This window comes from Heterocephalus glaber, unplaced genomic scaffold (genome assembly GCF_053883595.1).
Source record: "Heterocephalus glaber isolate CG9 unplaced genomic scaffold, H.glaber_assembly_v1.0 deba00001687, whole genome shotgun sequence".
Classification (NCBI taxonomy): Eukaryota; Metazoa; Chordata; class Mammalia; order Rodentia; family Bathyergidae; genus Heterocephalus; species Heterocephalus glaber.
Genome location: NW_028258412.1, coordinates 23,045,512 through 23,058,451, shown reverse-complemented (window position 1 = coordinate 23,058,451; position 12,940 = coordinate 23,045,512). Strand labels below are relative to the sequence as shown.

Here is a 12,940-nt window from a genome sequence, read left to right as displayed (position 1 = left end):
GCCTCAAAAGCGCAAGGTCCCGAGTTCAATCCCCAGTACCAAAACAAAACAAACAAAAAACCGAAACACCAAAACCCAAAAAACTCACAAAATAAAGTTATAAAAAATAGTTTAAAAAAAAAAAAGTGTTCTCTTGAGGGCTGGCCGGGGATTTAGCTCAGTGGTTCTGCCACCTGCCTCACAAGCACAAGGTCCTGAGTTCGATCCCCCAGTACCAAAAAAATTTTTAAAAAAGTTCTCTTGTGCAGGTGGACTGAAAACGCATGCACAGAACACCACCCTTTCTGGAAACACTCCTTAAGGAAAAGAACGTGTAAACTGAGCATGGAAGTGAAGGACTGTAATTCCAGCACTCTGGGAGGCTGAGGCAGGAGGATGGCAAGTCTAAGCCAACCCTGAGACTTAGAGAGATCCTATCTCAAGATAAAAAGAGCTGGGGATATAGCTCAGCAAAGTCCTTGGGTTCAATCCCCAGTACCAGAGCCAGGCATGGTGGTATATGTTCTTGGAATTGCAGCACTATGGTGGCTGAGGCAGGAAGATTGCCACGAGTTCAAAGTCAGCCTGGAACACACAGTGAGTTCAAGGCCAGTTTGAACTACATGTCAGGACCCTGTCTCAAGAAACAAAACATCCCCAATATAACAGAAAGAAAGAAAAAAAGGAAAGAAAGAAAGAAAGAAAGAAAGAAAAAAAAAGAGAGGGAAAGAGAATGAATTAAACTCTTAAAGACTAAAGACAAAACCATTAACCTGGGATTGAAGGCATTTAAACCAGCCTGAGAAATCTCCAAAATCCTTGCTGTTTTCATGCATGATTGAAGATCTAAACTCGGTGTAGAGAACCCGGGTCAGGAAGCAAGCTGTCCTGACACCATCAGGAAATTAATGAATGCCCCACAGTGGTCACAGGACTTGACGCCCCCTCAGGGTGCCACATAGGACCCCAGAGATTTGCCAGTGGAACTTTCCTGAGCCCCTAGACCTCTACAGGTCCATTTTTATTAAGTGTGAACCCACCCATTTACTACTGTTTTCCATTTCACTACTTCCCTACCTGTCTTAACTCTCAGAGAAGTCCTTTTGAAATTATTTTTAAACTTCATATGATAATATTTCATTAGGGCTTTTGTTTTATTTATTTATTTATTTTTTGGTACCGGGGATCGAACTTCGGACTGTGCACTTGGGAGGCAGGCGCCGGAACCACTGAGCTAAATCCCCCACACCTTTGGTTTGGTTTTTGGAGACAAGGTCTCATTGTGTAGTTCAGGGTGCCCTTGAACTCATGGTGATCCTTCTGCCTCAGCCTCCAGAGCTGGGATTATAGGTGTGTGCCAGCACATCTGGGATGACCATTTGTATCAGTCAGTCCTTACTAAAGAAAACAGATTTCATACAAAACATACAAATATATAAGAATTTACAGGGCCGGGTATTTAGCTCAGTGGTTTCACCACCTGCTGCTCAAGTGCAAGGACCTGAGTTCTACCCCTGGTACCAAAAAAAAATAATAATAATAATTTACAAGCAGGGCACAGTGGCCCACGCCTGTCATCCCAGTACTTGGGAGGCTGAGACAGGAGGATTGCTGTGAGTTTGACCCCAGTCTGGGCTACAAAGTGAGTTGAAGCCCAGCTTGCTCTACACAATGAGACCCTGTCTCAAAAACGTTAAAAAAGAGTTGACTAGATTGGCTTATGACCGACACCCACCCACAGATGCAGGTGTGGAAGAGTGCAAAAGGTTCATCTGTGCCCTGAGGATTGGGAGGGTCCAGGTGAAGCCTGGGGAGCCCCTGTCAGGAGGCTGAAGACAGGACCGACGTCCAGGGTGAAAGCGAAGACCTTCCTTTGCATTGTCCCTTTTATACATTCTGGTCACTGTCCTCCTAGCCTGGGCCTCCCACCCCAGAACCGTGCTGAGCCAGCCAGCTGGGTGTGACTTACACACCTCTACACAGCCAGTCATCACTGGCTACATCGTGAGTTCAGGGCCAGCCTGGAGGACACAAGGAGCCGCTATCTCAGAAGAGAAAAACAAAAACACAGTGGCCCACATGGTTTAAGTACTGAGGGTCAAGCACTGTGCTAAATATTTCACAGTAATCTTCCCAGCCTATACTTATTCCCATTTTACAGATGGGAAAACCGAGCAGCCCCCGAGTGGGAAAAAGGAAGTAAAAAGGATCAAGTTGAGATGAATGTATACTGATTCCTTCACAATGAATGTATTTACCATGTATCATAAAAATGTACTGCAAAGAACAACAAACAAAGCTTGTCCTCCTTGTGTTCTTGTGCCGCTCTGGGCTTGCCTGTCTGAGCTGTGCAGCCTCGGCTGTGATTCTGGAACCCCGGCAGGGCCTCCACAGAAATCTGGGGATCCGGATCCATCCTGGTAGCGACCCTCGGCTCCCAGCCTTCCCCACACGCTGCCGACCGCCCATCAAACCCGGCGCGCTCGAGTTTCCTACGCCACGGCGCTGACTTCTCAGGGGTGCAGCACCGCGTGGAGCCCGTGACAGACCATCACCCTCCGGGCCTCCATCCTGGTGCCCTTGTCTCTCATTCTGAATTTTTAAAAAATTGTTTTTTCCAGTATCAGGAATCAAACTCAGAACTTTGCGCTTGCCAGGCAAGCTCGGTGCTGCTGAGGTACATCCCGGTCCCTCTTCTGCATTCTTGTGACCTCATTTGTTTTTCTGAGCTGATTCCAGAAATCGTTTGCTGACTGTAAAGCTGACCCAAGTCTGAATCATCCTGCTGTCCAAGTAAGAGAAGGACAGGAGAGAGTTGGCTTCCTGGGCTTGGCACTAAAACACCAGGTGCCTGAGCCAGGTGCGGTGGTGCTCGCCTGTAATCCCAACACACGGGAGGCTGAGGCAGGAGGATCGACGCAAGTTCCACACCAGCCTGAACTACAAAGGGAGACCCTGCCTCAAGAAACCAAAAACAAACAAACAAAAAATTAAACACAAGACGCCTGAATTTAGATGGGGCAAGAAATGGTGATTTCTGCCCTTGTCCCTAACCTGGCCTTCCCACAATGCACTTTTAGGCAGGAGGAGCACAGAATTGAGTCCAGCCCAAGCAACATTTCGATTTAGCAAGACCTTGCATCAAAATAAAAAATTGCTGGGGATGGAGCACAGTGTGAGGGCTCTGGGTTTAACTCCTGGTACCACAAAAATAAGCAAACAAACAAACAAACAAATAGCCCCACTTCCTCAAAGACTCAGGGGGGCATTTGAGGGATTAGTCCCTTAGGGATTTTTTGATCATTCTTTGTTTTTTTGGTTTTTTTTTTCCGATACCAGGGATCGAACTTGGGTCCTTGTGCTTTCGACAGCGGAACCACTGAGCTAAATCCCCAGCCCTCTTTAGGCATTTTTTGAGACAAGGTCTCGGTACATAACCCAGGCTGGCCTCGAACTCACAGCAATCTTTCTGCCTCAGCCTCCCCCTCATTTTACAGAAGGGGGGAACTGAGCCCCAGAGGATCAACTGCCAGGAACGCGGTGCTGGTGAAGTGGAGCAGCCGAGGAATCTCCAAAATGAGCAGTGTAGGGAGGTACTCATTTCTCCACTGTATTTAGGCCAGGGCAAAGCCAGATGCCACAGGGCCTGGCGACAAGTGGCCTGGGACCGCCGCCAACAATCGCTGTTTTCTGTTCTGCTACAGGTTCCAAAAATTACCATCCTGTAGAGACCCGGATCTTCCCTCTCCCACCTTGCAAGTTCGTTTGTTATTTTGATTTTACAGCACTGGGGCTTGAACCCAGGGCCTTCCTACCGAGCTGCATCTCCTGTCCTTTTAAAATTTATTTTGAGCCCGGGGATTTAGCTCAGTAGTGCTGTTGCCTGCCTTGCAAACCCAAGGTCCCAAGTTTGACTCTTGGTACAACAACAACAACAACAACAAAATAATAAATAAATTAATTAATTTTGAGTCAGGGTCTTGCTAAATCACCAAGTTGTCCAGGTTGGGCTCCAACTTTCTATCCTCCTGCCTCAGCCTCCCACAGAGCTGAGATGACAGGCGTGGGCCACCAACACCCGGCACGATGCAAATTCTCTGGCTGGAAAGTTTGAGTTTAGCAGGGGAAAAAGTTGTGTGCTTTGTGCTCGCTTCGGCAGCACATATACTAAAAAAAGTTTTGTGGTTTTTTTTACCCAGTTTTCCCAGTGCTCTTGGAAACTCCGCCCTGCCCGTCTCCACGGAGACGCGGCCGTTGCTAGGGGCGTGGCAGGGCGGCGGCTCCGCCTCCTGGGTGGGTGTGCAGACTCGCGGCCAATTGGGCAGCAGGCTCGGCCTCAGGAAAGTTTTGGTGCCCGGAGGAAGTTGAGGCCCGGCTGCCTCGGGGCGCAGGGGCCATGGAGGAACCGCGGGTGCGCGAGGAGGAGGAGGACGAGGACGAGGAGGAGGACGGGGAGGACGAGGCTGGGCCCGAGGGCGCCCTGGGCAAGAGCGCCCTGCAGCTGACCGCTGAGGACGTGTACGACATCTCCTACGTGGTGGGCCGCGAGCTGATGGCGCTGGGCAGCGACCCCCGCGTGACGCAGCTGCAGTTCAAGATCGTGCGCGTCCTGGAACTGCTCGAGGCGCTGGTGAGCGAGGGCGGCCTGGAGGCCGAGGCGCTGCGCCTGGAGCGCGACAGCCTGCGGCAGGAGGTGCGGGCGCTGCGGGGCGAGGCGCCCCCGGCCGGCGGCCAGGTGAGCGGGGAGGGGCCCTGCGCGCCTGTCGTCCCAGCGCTCTCAGGAGGCTGAAGCAGGACGGTCGCCGCGAGGTCGAGGCCAGCGGGAGCTACATAGTGAGATCAAAGCCAGAGTGGACATAGCGAGACCCTGTCTCAAAGAAAGAAACTCAGTGCAAGCGCTCGAGCCTCAGATCGGAAACACGGTTCGAGGAAGCGTTTATTGGGTGCTTACTTGTTAGGTGCAGGGACCTGGGCGGGGTCGTGAATCCTCGGCCTCCGAAGCCCGTCCGTGACCTTTGACTTGGAGCAGGGGTTCCCACGCTTCAGACTCAGGGCTCCCTCAAGGGCTGGGCCCTGAGGCCTGGAACCGGCCCCCTGCCCAAGGTTCCCGGGCCAGAGAGCCTGGGTGGGACCTTGGGCTCTGGATTTCTAACAAGTGCTCTTGCGAGGCTGCTGCCGCCCGATAGCATCACACTGTGAGGAAGAGGAATTTGGGCCTGTGACCACAGAAGGACAAGTTCAAGAGCTGTAGTCATCATTGTGCCACACCGGAAATACCCAGATGCAACAGAATAGGGATTTTTCGGTGTTTGTTTTGTTTTGTTTTGGTGCTGGAGGCCGAACCCAGGTCTTCGCACATGCTCGGCAACCACTAGCACTGAGCTATATCCCCAGCCCTTTCTGTTTTTTATTTTGAGACAAGGTCTCTCTGAGATGCACAGGCTGAACTCCAACTTGTGTTCCTTCTGCCTCAGCCTCTGGAGTAGCTGGGATACAGGTGTGCAACACCTTCCCTGCCAGAATAGATTTGTGAAGTGGTGAAGTCTATTTCTGCCCCGGAATACTACACAACATTGAAAAAGAACACACCACTGTTACACATACACGAAGGTGTGCATGAATTTCATGGCGGTTACACTGAGAGAAAGAAGCCAGGCACAAAATAGAATCTGCTGTATATCTATGTAAAAGTCAAGAACGGGCAAAACAATATTTAGTTACAAAAAAAAAATTTAGTTACAGGAGGCAGAATAGGTGTTGGGAACAATGCTACATAATTCCAGAGACTAGGACTTACTACAGAGGTTCTGGTAAAGTCCCCTTCCCCTGTTCCCTACAAATAGGAGGAAGGAGGGTGCAGAGGGACACATATAAAGAGCTGGAAGTGCTCTCTATCTCAATGAGGGTGTGGCTATATGGGTACATATGTATGTTAATAATCATCAAACTAAAGGCAAGAGTAGTGCATTGTTTCACACCTCACTTTTACAAAAAAAATTTTTTTTACCTCAGTATCCAGCATTGATGAAACAAAGTGGTTTTGTTTTGTTTTTTGGTACTGGGGATTGAACTGAGAGGCTTAGCACCGAGCTATATCCTCAGACCTTTTCAGAATTTTTCTGTTTTTGAGACAAGGTCTCACTATGTAGCCCAGGGAGGCTCAAACTTGCAGTGATCCTCCTGCCTCAGCCTCCTGAGTGCTGGGATGACAGCCACCACCAAGCCGGCTCCCTAGTATCTTTTTCACTGGTCCCTGAGTCACAGTGAGGGTGGATCTGGCGGGTGGTCTGTCCTCGTTAGTGCTGATCACGAGAGATGACTAAGTGTCGTATTGGTAGCCTGGGTCTGGAGAGTAGAGAAAAGCGAAGTGACTGCTGGGGTTTCCCAGCGCATGGCTGCTGTTTCCACAGAGCCACCTGGGTGCCCAAGGACTGCACAGGGCTGGGTGGCTTCCCTGTGTGGGGTTAAGTGGACAAGAGTCATTGGGCCAGAGATGAGAGGCCACATTTTTTTTTTTTTTTTTGTACCAGGGATGGAACTCGGTCCTTGCACCTGCGCAGCAGGCGCTGAAACCACTGAGCTAAATCCCTGGCCCTAGATGGCACATTTTCGTGGACACCACAGAAAAGACATGGAGGGGGTGCTGGGTGTGGCAGTGTCGCCTTGGATCCCTGCACCCTGGGAAGCTGAGGCAGAAACATCACGTTAGAGCCCAACCTGAGCAACTCACAGAGCTAAGCTCTGTTTCTAAATAAATAAGTTAATTAATTAATTAAATAAAAAGGGCTGGGCATGCAGGTTAGTGTGCAGGTCCTGCGCTCCGCTCCGTCTCTAGTGCCAAGACAAAGATGGGCGTGGGGGAAAGGCGTGGAGTAGAAGAACCCACATTTAGTGCCACTAGACAGTTCACTAAAATAGGCCGTGTTGGGTTTTTCTTTCTTTTTGGTGATGTTTAAATTATTTTCCTTGTAGGAAAATACACATTACATACAATTTACGATCACCATTTTTTTTTGTTTCTTTTTTTTTTGGAATGATCACCATTTTTCAGGGTACACTCAGAGATACTAATTACATCCGCTGTCCATCTCCAGAACTCTCTTCATCTTGCAAAACTGAAACCCAATTTCTCTACACCCCATAACTATTTTCTACTTTCTGGGGGTATTTTTGTTTGTTTATGAAAGGTTTTTTGTTTACATTTATTTTTGCAGTACTGGGAATTGAACCCAGGGCCTCCACAATGCGCTCCATCCTCAGCCCTTTTTAAATTTTGGGACAGGGTCTCACAAAGTCCCTCAGTTGCCTAGGCTGGGCTCAAACTTGTGATCCTCCTGCCTCAGCCTCCCAAGTGTCTAGAATTACAAGAGTGTACCACCACACCTGTGGTTATTTTTTATTGTTTTGTTTAATTTTTTTTTGGGTACCGGGGATCAAACTCGGGACCTTGCACTTGTTAGTTTAATTTTAAAGTCAGGGTCTTGCTATATTCCCCAGGCTGGCCTCAAACTCCTGGGCTCAATTGATCCTCCTGCCTCAGCTTCCTGAGTCGCTGGGACTGTGTGCAGGCTCCACCGTGCCCAGTTTACTTTTTGTCCATATGATTCTAGGTACTTTCTGCAGTGGAATCATAATAATAGTTATTGTACGACAGTCTTATTTCATCTAGCATAATGTACTCAATATTTGCCCAGGCTGTGGGATATGTCAGAATTTCTTTCCTTTTGAAGGCCTATAATGTTCCACTAGGTGTGCACCCCGTGTCCTGTTTGTTCATTTAGCACGTGATAGACACTGGGTTGCTTCCATTTTTTGGCTGCTATGAACATGGGTGTGCAAACATCTCCTGGAGGGCCGGGGGTTTAGCTCAGTGGCACCGCGCCTGCCTGGCAAGTGCAAGGTCCTGAGTTTGATTCCCCATACAAAAAAAAAGAAAACAAAAAACCTCCTGGAGTCTGTTTTTAAAAAATTAATTAATTAATTAATTAACTTATTTTCAGTTCTGAGGATTTTTTTCGTTTTGTTTTTTGAGACAATGTCTCGCGATGTACTCCAGCCTGGCCTTGAACCCGCTGTGTAGCCCAGGCTGGCCTCAATCTCGTAGAGATCCTCCTGCCTCAGCCTCTTGAGCCTCCCGAGTGATGGGAACACCTGGCTCTTCCTCTTCACCCCTGGTACCCGGGATCAAAGTCAGGATCTTGCGCTTGCGAGGCAGGCGCGGTGCCGCTGAGCTAAATCCCCGGCCCACCTGGGCTCTTTTCGCGGACGTATCATGCGGAACTTTCTGCTCCCCTAGCACGGTCATATCTATCTGGTCCCTGTGCTGCCAGCGCCTCAAGGCCTGCACCCCCGGGACCCTGGAGCTGCTCTCTCCAGCCTGGGGTGCTCAGGCTGCGGCCCCGCCGTGGGAAGCCGTGTCAGAGGTGTCTTCTCTTCCAGGTGGACCTGGGGCCAGACAAGATGGTGGTGGACCTCACGGACCCCAACCGGCCTCGCTTCACGCTGCAGGAGCTGAAGGAGGTGCTGCAGGAGCGCAACGCGCTGAAGGCCCAGCTGCTGCTGGCGCAGGAGGAGCTGCGCTGCTACCAGAGGTGAGCGGCGGTGGGCGGGGCGCGGCGGTGGGCGGGGCCGGGGCCAACCCCGCAGTCAGTCAACAATCAGGAAGCTGGTGCTTAGGGGTTGCCCGCGCGCGCACGCGCGCGGGGCTCTGCGGCCATCCCTGGGCTGCCTTCCTCGCTGGGTTGCTTGTTCCTTGGTTTGTTGAGTCCATTTCCTGACGACCTACTACGTGGTGGGCTCTGTCCAGGCCTCGAGGTCACAGCAGCGAACAAAACAAAATAAAAGTCGTTGGTGGTCGCGTGCAGAGACGGGCCTCAAGGTGGAAGCCTGGGAGCCGCCGTGGCGGCGCATGCCTGTCATCCCAGCACCCTGCGAGGCTGAGGCAGGAGGGTCAAAAGTTTGAGCCCAGCCTGGGCAATTTAATGACTAGCGAGACCCTCTTAGTGAGAATAAAAATGGCCTGGGAATGCAGTTCAGTGTGGAGACCCAGGATTCAGTTCTAGGTACCACCGAACAGACAGACAAAAACAGAAAATGGAGTCTATTTTGCCTCTCCCTCCTCCGGCTGGCCCTGGGACTCGCTGTGACCCGTGGGTAGGAGGGAAGTGACTCCGCCTGACTTCCTCAGAGGCCTTAGCACTTCCATTTCTGTGTCCTTGGCTGTCACTGAGGCTCCCGTGCTGTGAGGAAGGTCATGGAGAGGTGACCGCCAGCTGAGAAGCACAGGGCCAGCCCGAGGAATGAGCGCCGTAGTGAGATCAGAAAACATCCTTGCTTTCTACTGCTGAGCTTCATTTATGCTACAATACAGGAGAAAATAGGGAATTTTTTTTTTTTTCGGTACTGGGGATCAAACTCTGGTCCTTGTGCTTGCAAGGCAAGCGATGGAACCACTGAGCTAAATCCCCAGCCAAGATAAGGAATTTTTATGTATTTATTTTGGGGGCAGGGGATTGAACACAAGGTCTCCTGTGTGTACACACCTGACCTTCCACTGGGCCGCACCCCCAGCCTTTTTTAGTTTTTGTTTTGAGACAGAGTCTTGCTAAATTGCCCAAGCTAGCCTTGTCCTTGGAATCCTCCTGCCTCACCCTCCTGAGCTGGGAATACAGGCCTGGGCCGCCATGCCCACCGGCACCACATATTATCTTATTTAACCCCCAACCTTAGGAGGTAGCTACTGTTACCCTCATTGTGTAGGTTGGGAAACCAGGTTTACACATTAGAGAATTTATACCCAGTCACAGCCAAGGAAGTGGGGAGCTTGGATTCCTAGCCGGTTCCATTAGACAAGGGAAAGAAGTAAGAGGCATTGATGTTGGAATTATTGGCATGGGAATCCCTCTGACTCTACTGCTTGCATTGTAATAACCACTAAGAGCCTGTACTTCCGGAGCAGGCAGATAGGAAATCTGCAGGACCACAACACACTTATTTCTCTCCTTCCCCAGTGGCCTGATTCCCCCGAGAGAAGGCCCAGGAGGAAGACAAGAGAAAGAAGCTGCGGTTCCCAGGCCCAGAAGTGCTGACCACCGCAAGGGGGAGCGGACAATCATGAAGAAGCTGTGAGTCACCTTGCTGTCTGTGCTCCTGCTACACAAGGGCCAGGGGAAGCAGCCAGGGCTCAGGGAGGCTGGCGGGAGGAGAGGCCTCCTCTCCCTGTGGCCAGTGTGGTGAGTCTCAATGTATAACCCAGGGTGGCCTCAAACTCATGGCGATCCTCCTGCCTCAGCCTCCTGAGTGCTGGGATCACAGGTATGCACCACCACACCTGGTTGTGATCCAGAAATATTAAATGGAAAATTCCAGAAGTAGAAATAATCCTTCAATTTTAAGTTGCATGCTGTGTTCTGAGTAGTGGGGTGAAATCTTCTGACCCCCTAACCTTGGGGTGTGTGTCACCCTCTGTCCCGCACACTCTGGCTTAGTGGATGGGTCCATCCCCAGATGGACTGCAGGATGGCTGGGTTCGTGCTGAAGTGACTCCCTCCGCCCCCTCTCTCTCATTCTGGTTTTTGAGACGGTCTCACTGTATTTCAGGCTGGCCTGGAACTCACTGGCCTGGAACTCACAGGGATCCTCCTGCCTCAGTAATTATTGGCATTTAATGGGGTGTTCCTTAAGTATTGGGGATTGAACCCAGGGCCTCTGGACTGAGGTACATCCCCAGCCCTTTTTAAAATTGTTTTGATCCAGGGTCCCACTAAGTCACTAAGTTGTCCACGGTGGGCTTGAACTTGTGGTCTTCCTGCCTCAGCCTCCCGTGGTGCTGGGATTCTAGGTCTGTACCGCCACGCCAGGCTAGGCTCTGGAGGTCTTCTTTTGTCATTTCTTTGGAATTCAAGCCCAACATGACGAAGTGGAAGTGGAATGTGGCTGGGACTGGCTAGGATGTGTATGGGAGGGACGGAGGCCTGGCCGGAGGTGGTTTGCGCTTTGTGGTGGCTGGCGGGGGAGGGGGTGAGCAGTGAGGGGTCAGGAGCGCACATGGGGTGTGATAAGGAAGCTGGTGACTGGAGCACACCCTGGGCTTCCTGGGGTGAGTGGCTGGGGGGAGGATTCCCCGAGCAATGAGCGGCAGGGGAGAGGCCTGCGTGTGCATCTAGGGGAGGCGGCCAACATGTCCCCAGCACCTGCATCCCAACCCTGGGACAGGCTGCCAGGGACAGAACCCAGGACCTGTGCCCTGAGCTACATCCCTGGCCCTTTTTTTTTTTTTTTTTTGGTATCGGAGATCGAACTCGGGTCCTTACACTTGCGAGGCAGGCGGTGGAACCACTGAGCTATGTCCCCGGCCCTTGCCCCCTTTTTATTTTCTTGAAATAGGTTGTTGCCCAGGCTGGACTGGAAGTTGTGATCCTCCTGCCTCAGCCTCCTAGAAAGCTGGGATTACAATCATGTGCCACCACCGCAAGCAGCTCTGTTTCAAAATTGTAGACATCACTGAAGGTTATTTTCCTCTACCATAAATCCTCCTAAAATGAAAAGACAAAAACAAAACCCCAAAAATGGTGTTAGATACCATCTGTCGGGACAGCACAGTGACCAAGTGTGGCTCTAGACCCGACTCCTGGTCACACAGCCCACTGTGCAACCTTGGGCTGTTTCTTAACCTCCCAGGACCCCAGTTTGCTCATTTATTAAACATGGATCAGCCAGTTGTGATAGTGCACACCTGTAATCCCAGCTGCTAGGGAGGCTGAGGCAGGAGGATCGAAAGTTCAAGGACAGCGAGGCAATTATCAAGACCTTGTCTCAGAATGAAAAATAAAAAGGTCTAGGGGTGTTGCTTAGTGGTAGAGCGTTGGGCTAGCGTACATGAGCCCCTGGGTTGATCCCCTAGTACTCTAAAGGAGTAAAAAGGGATATCAGTAGTGCTGACCACAGGATTGTCATAAGTGTAAAACACCTAGAGCCTCGCCTGTCCCCTAAGAACTGTGCATAATGGGAAATGGGGAGGGGGAGGAAAAAGGGACGTGTTGTTCACGTGCCAGCTCCCCATGGTGAATGTAGTCATTACCCACTGCAAACATGGCCTGATAAAAATACAAAGTAAAAAACAAAAGTTTAAAAAACAAACAAACAAACAAAAGTTTTGGGGCCGGAGATTTAGCTCAGTGGTTCTGCCACCACCTGGCTCACAAGCGCAAGGACCCAAGTTCAATCCCCGGTACCAAAAAAACCCAGTTTGGTGCCTGGCGAGGTGGCGGACACCTGTAATCCCAGCACTCCGGAGGCTGAGGCAGGAGGATCACCATGAGTTTGAAGCCAGCCTGGGTTCCATAGCGAGACCCTGTCTTGAAAAAAAAAAAAAGTTTGGAAACAAAAATGAATGAAGCCCTGAATAAATGCTGGAGTCCATGGCCCACATAAGCTGCCAAGCTCTGCTCACCTTGGCGCTTTCTCTCCACCCAGGTTCACTTTCCGGTTGGGGAAGCAGACCTAGATTGAGGGCCGTGATCAAGGCAGCAGCCTGGACAGGAAATGACACCCGCCTGGTGCCTCTGCTGGTCCCGGTCCCCACTGCACCTGCTTGTTTGTTCCCCGTGTGGCTTCTCACATGCTCCTCCTCCCCACTGCAGACCCAGATGCCCTGGGAGGCTCGGCCAGGGATGCAAAGCAGCTTCAAGGAGGCCGGGAGCAGAGGGAACATGCGTGGGACAGGGCCACCTCCCTCCCCGGCCGCCCACCCTAGGGTCCACAATGCGCAGAATGAGCTGCACCCAGGGGCAACCGTGCTCTCAACTCGGGGCAGTGAAAGGAAAAACAAAAGACAAGAAAATATGGTATTGACTTCGCGGTAGTGATTTTGACTTCACTGATACTTCGTGAATATTGGATTCAGCTCTCCTGACTTTCTTTCCATGACCTTGTGTTAAAGTAAAATGATTTTTATACTTTC

The 12,940-nt window shown here is 51.0% G+C and overlaps 1 protein-coding gene across 2 annotated transcripts; it reads left to right on the top strand.

Moving 5' to 3' along the window:
- Positions 1-4,276: 4,276 nt before the first annotated feature.
- Rilpl2 (Rab interacting lysosomal protein like 2) lies at positions 4,277-12,940 on the top strand. 2 transcript variants are annotated; one of them, XM_087198169.1, is made up of 4 exons: positions 4,277-4,609; positions 8,419-8,570; positions 9,990-10,103; positions 12,454-12,940. In XM_087198169.1, exons 1-4 carry the CDS (start codon positions 4,376-4,378, stop codon positions 12,482-12,484), a joined length of 531 nt encoding a protein of 176 aa, XP_087054295.1. In that variant the 5' UTR covers positions 4,277-4,375; the 3' UTR covers positions 12,485-12,940. The 2 variants fall into 2 exon arrangements, with proteins under 2 accessions (XP_087054295.1, XP_004844006.1); XM_004843949.4 differs by having other exon boundaries at positions 4,277-4,714.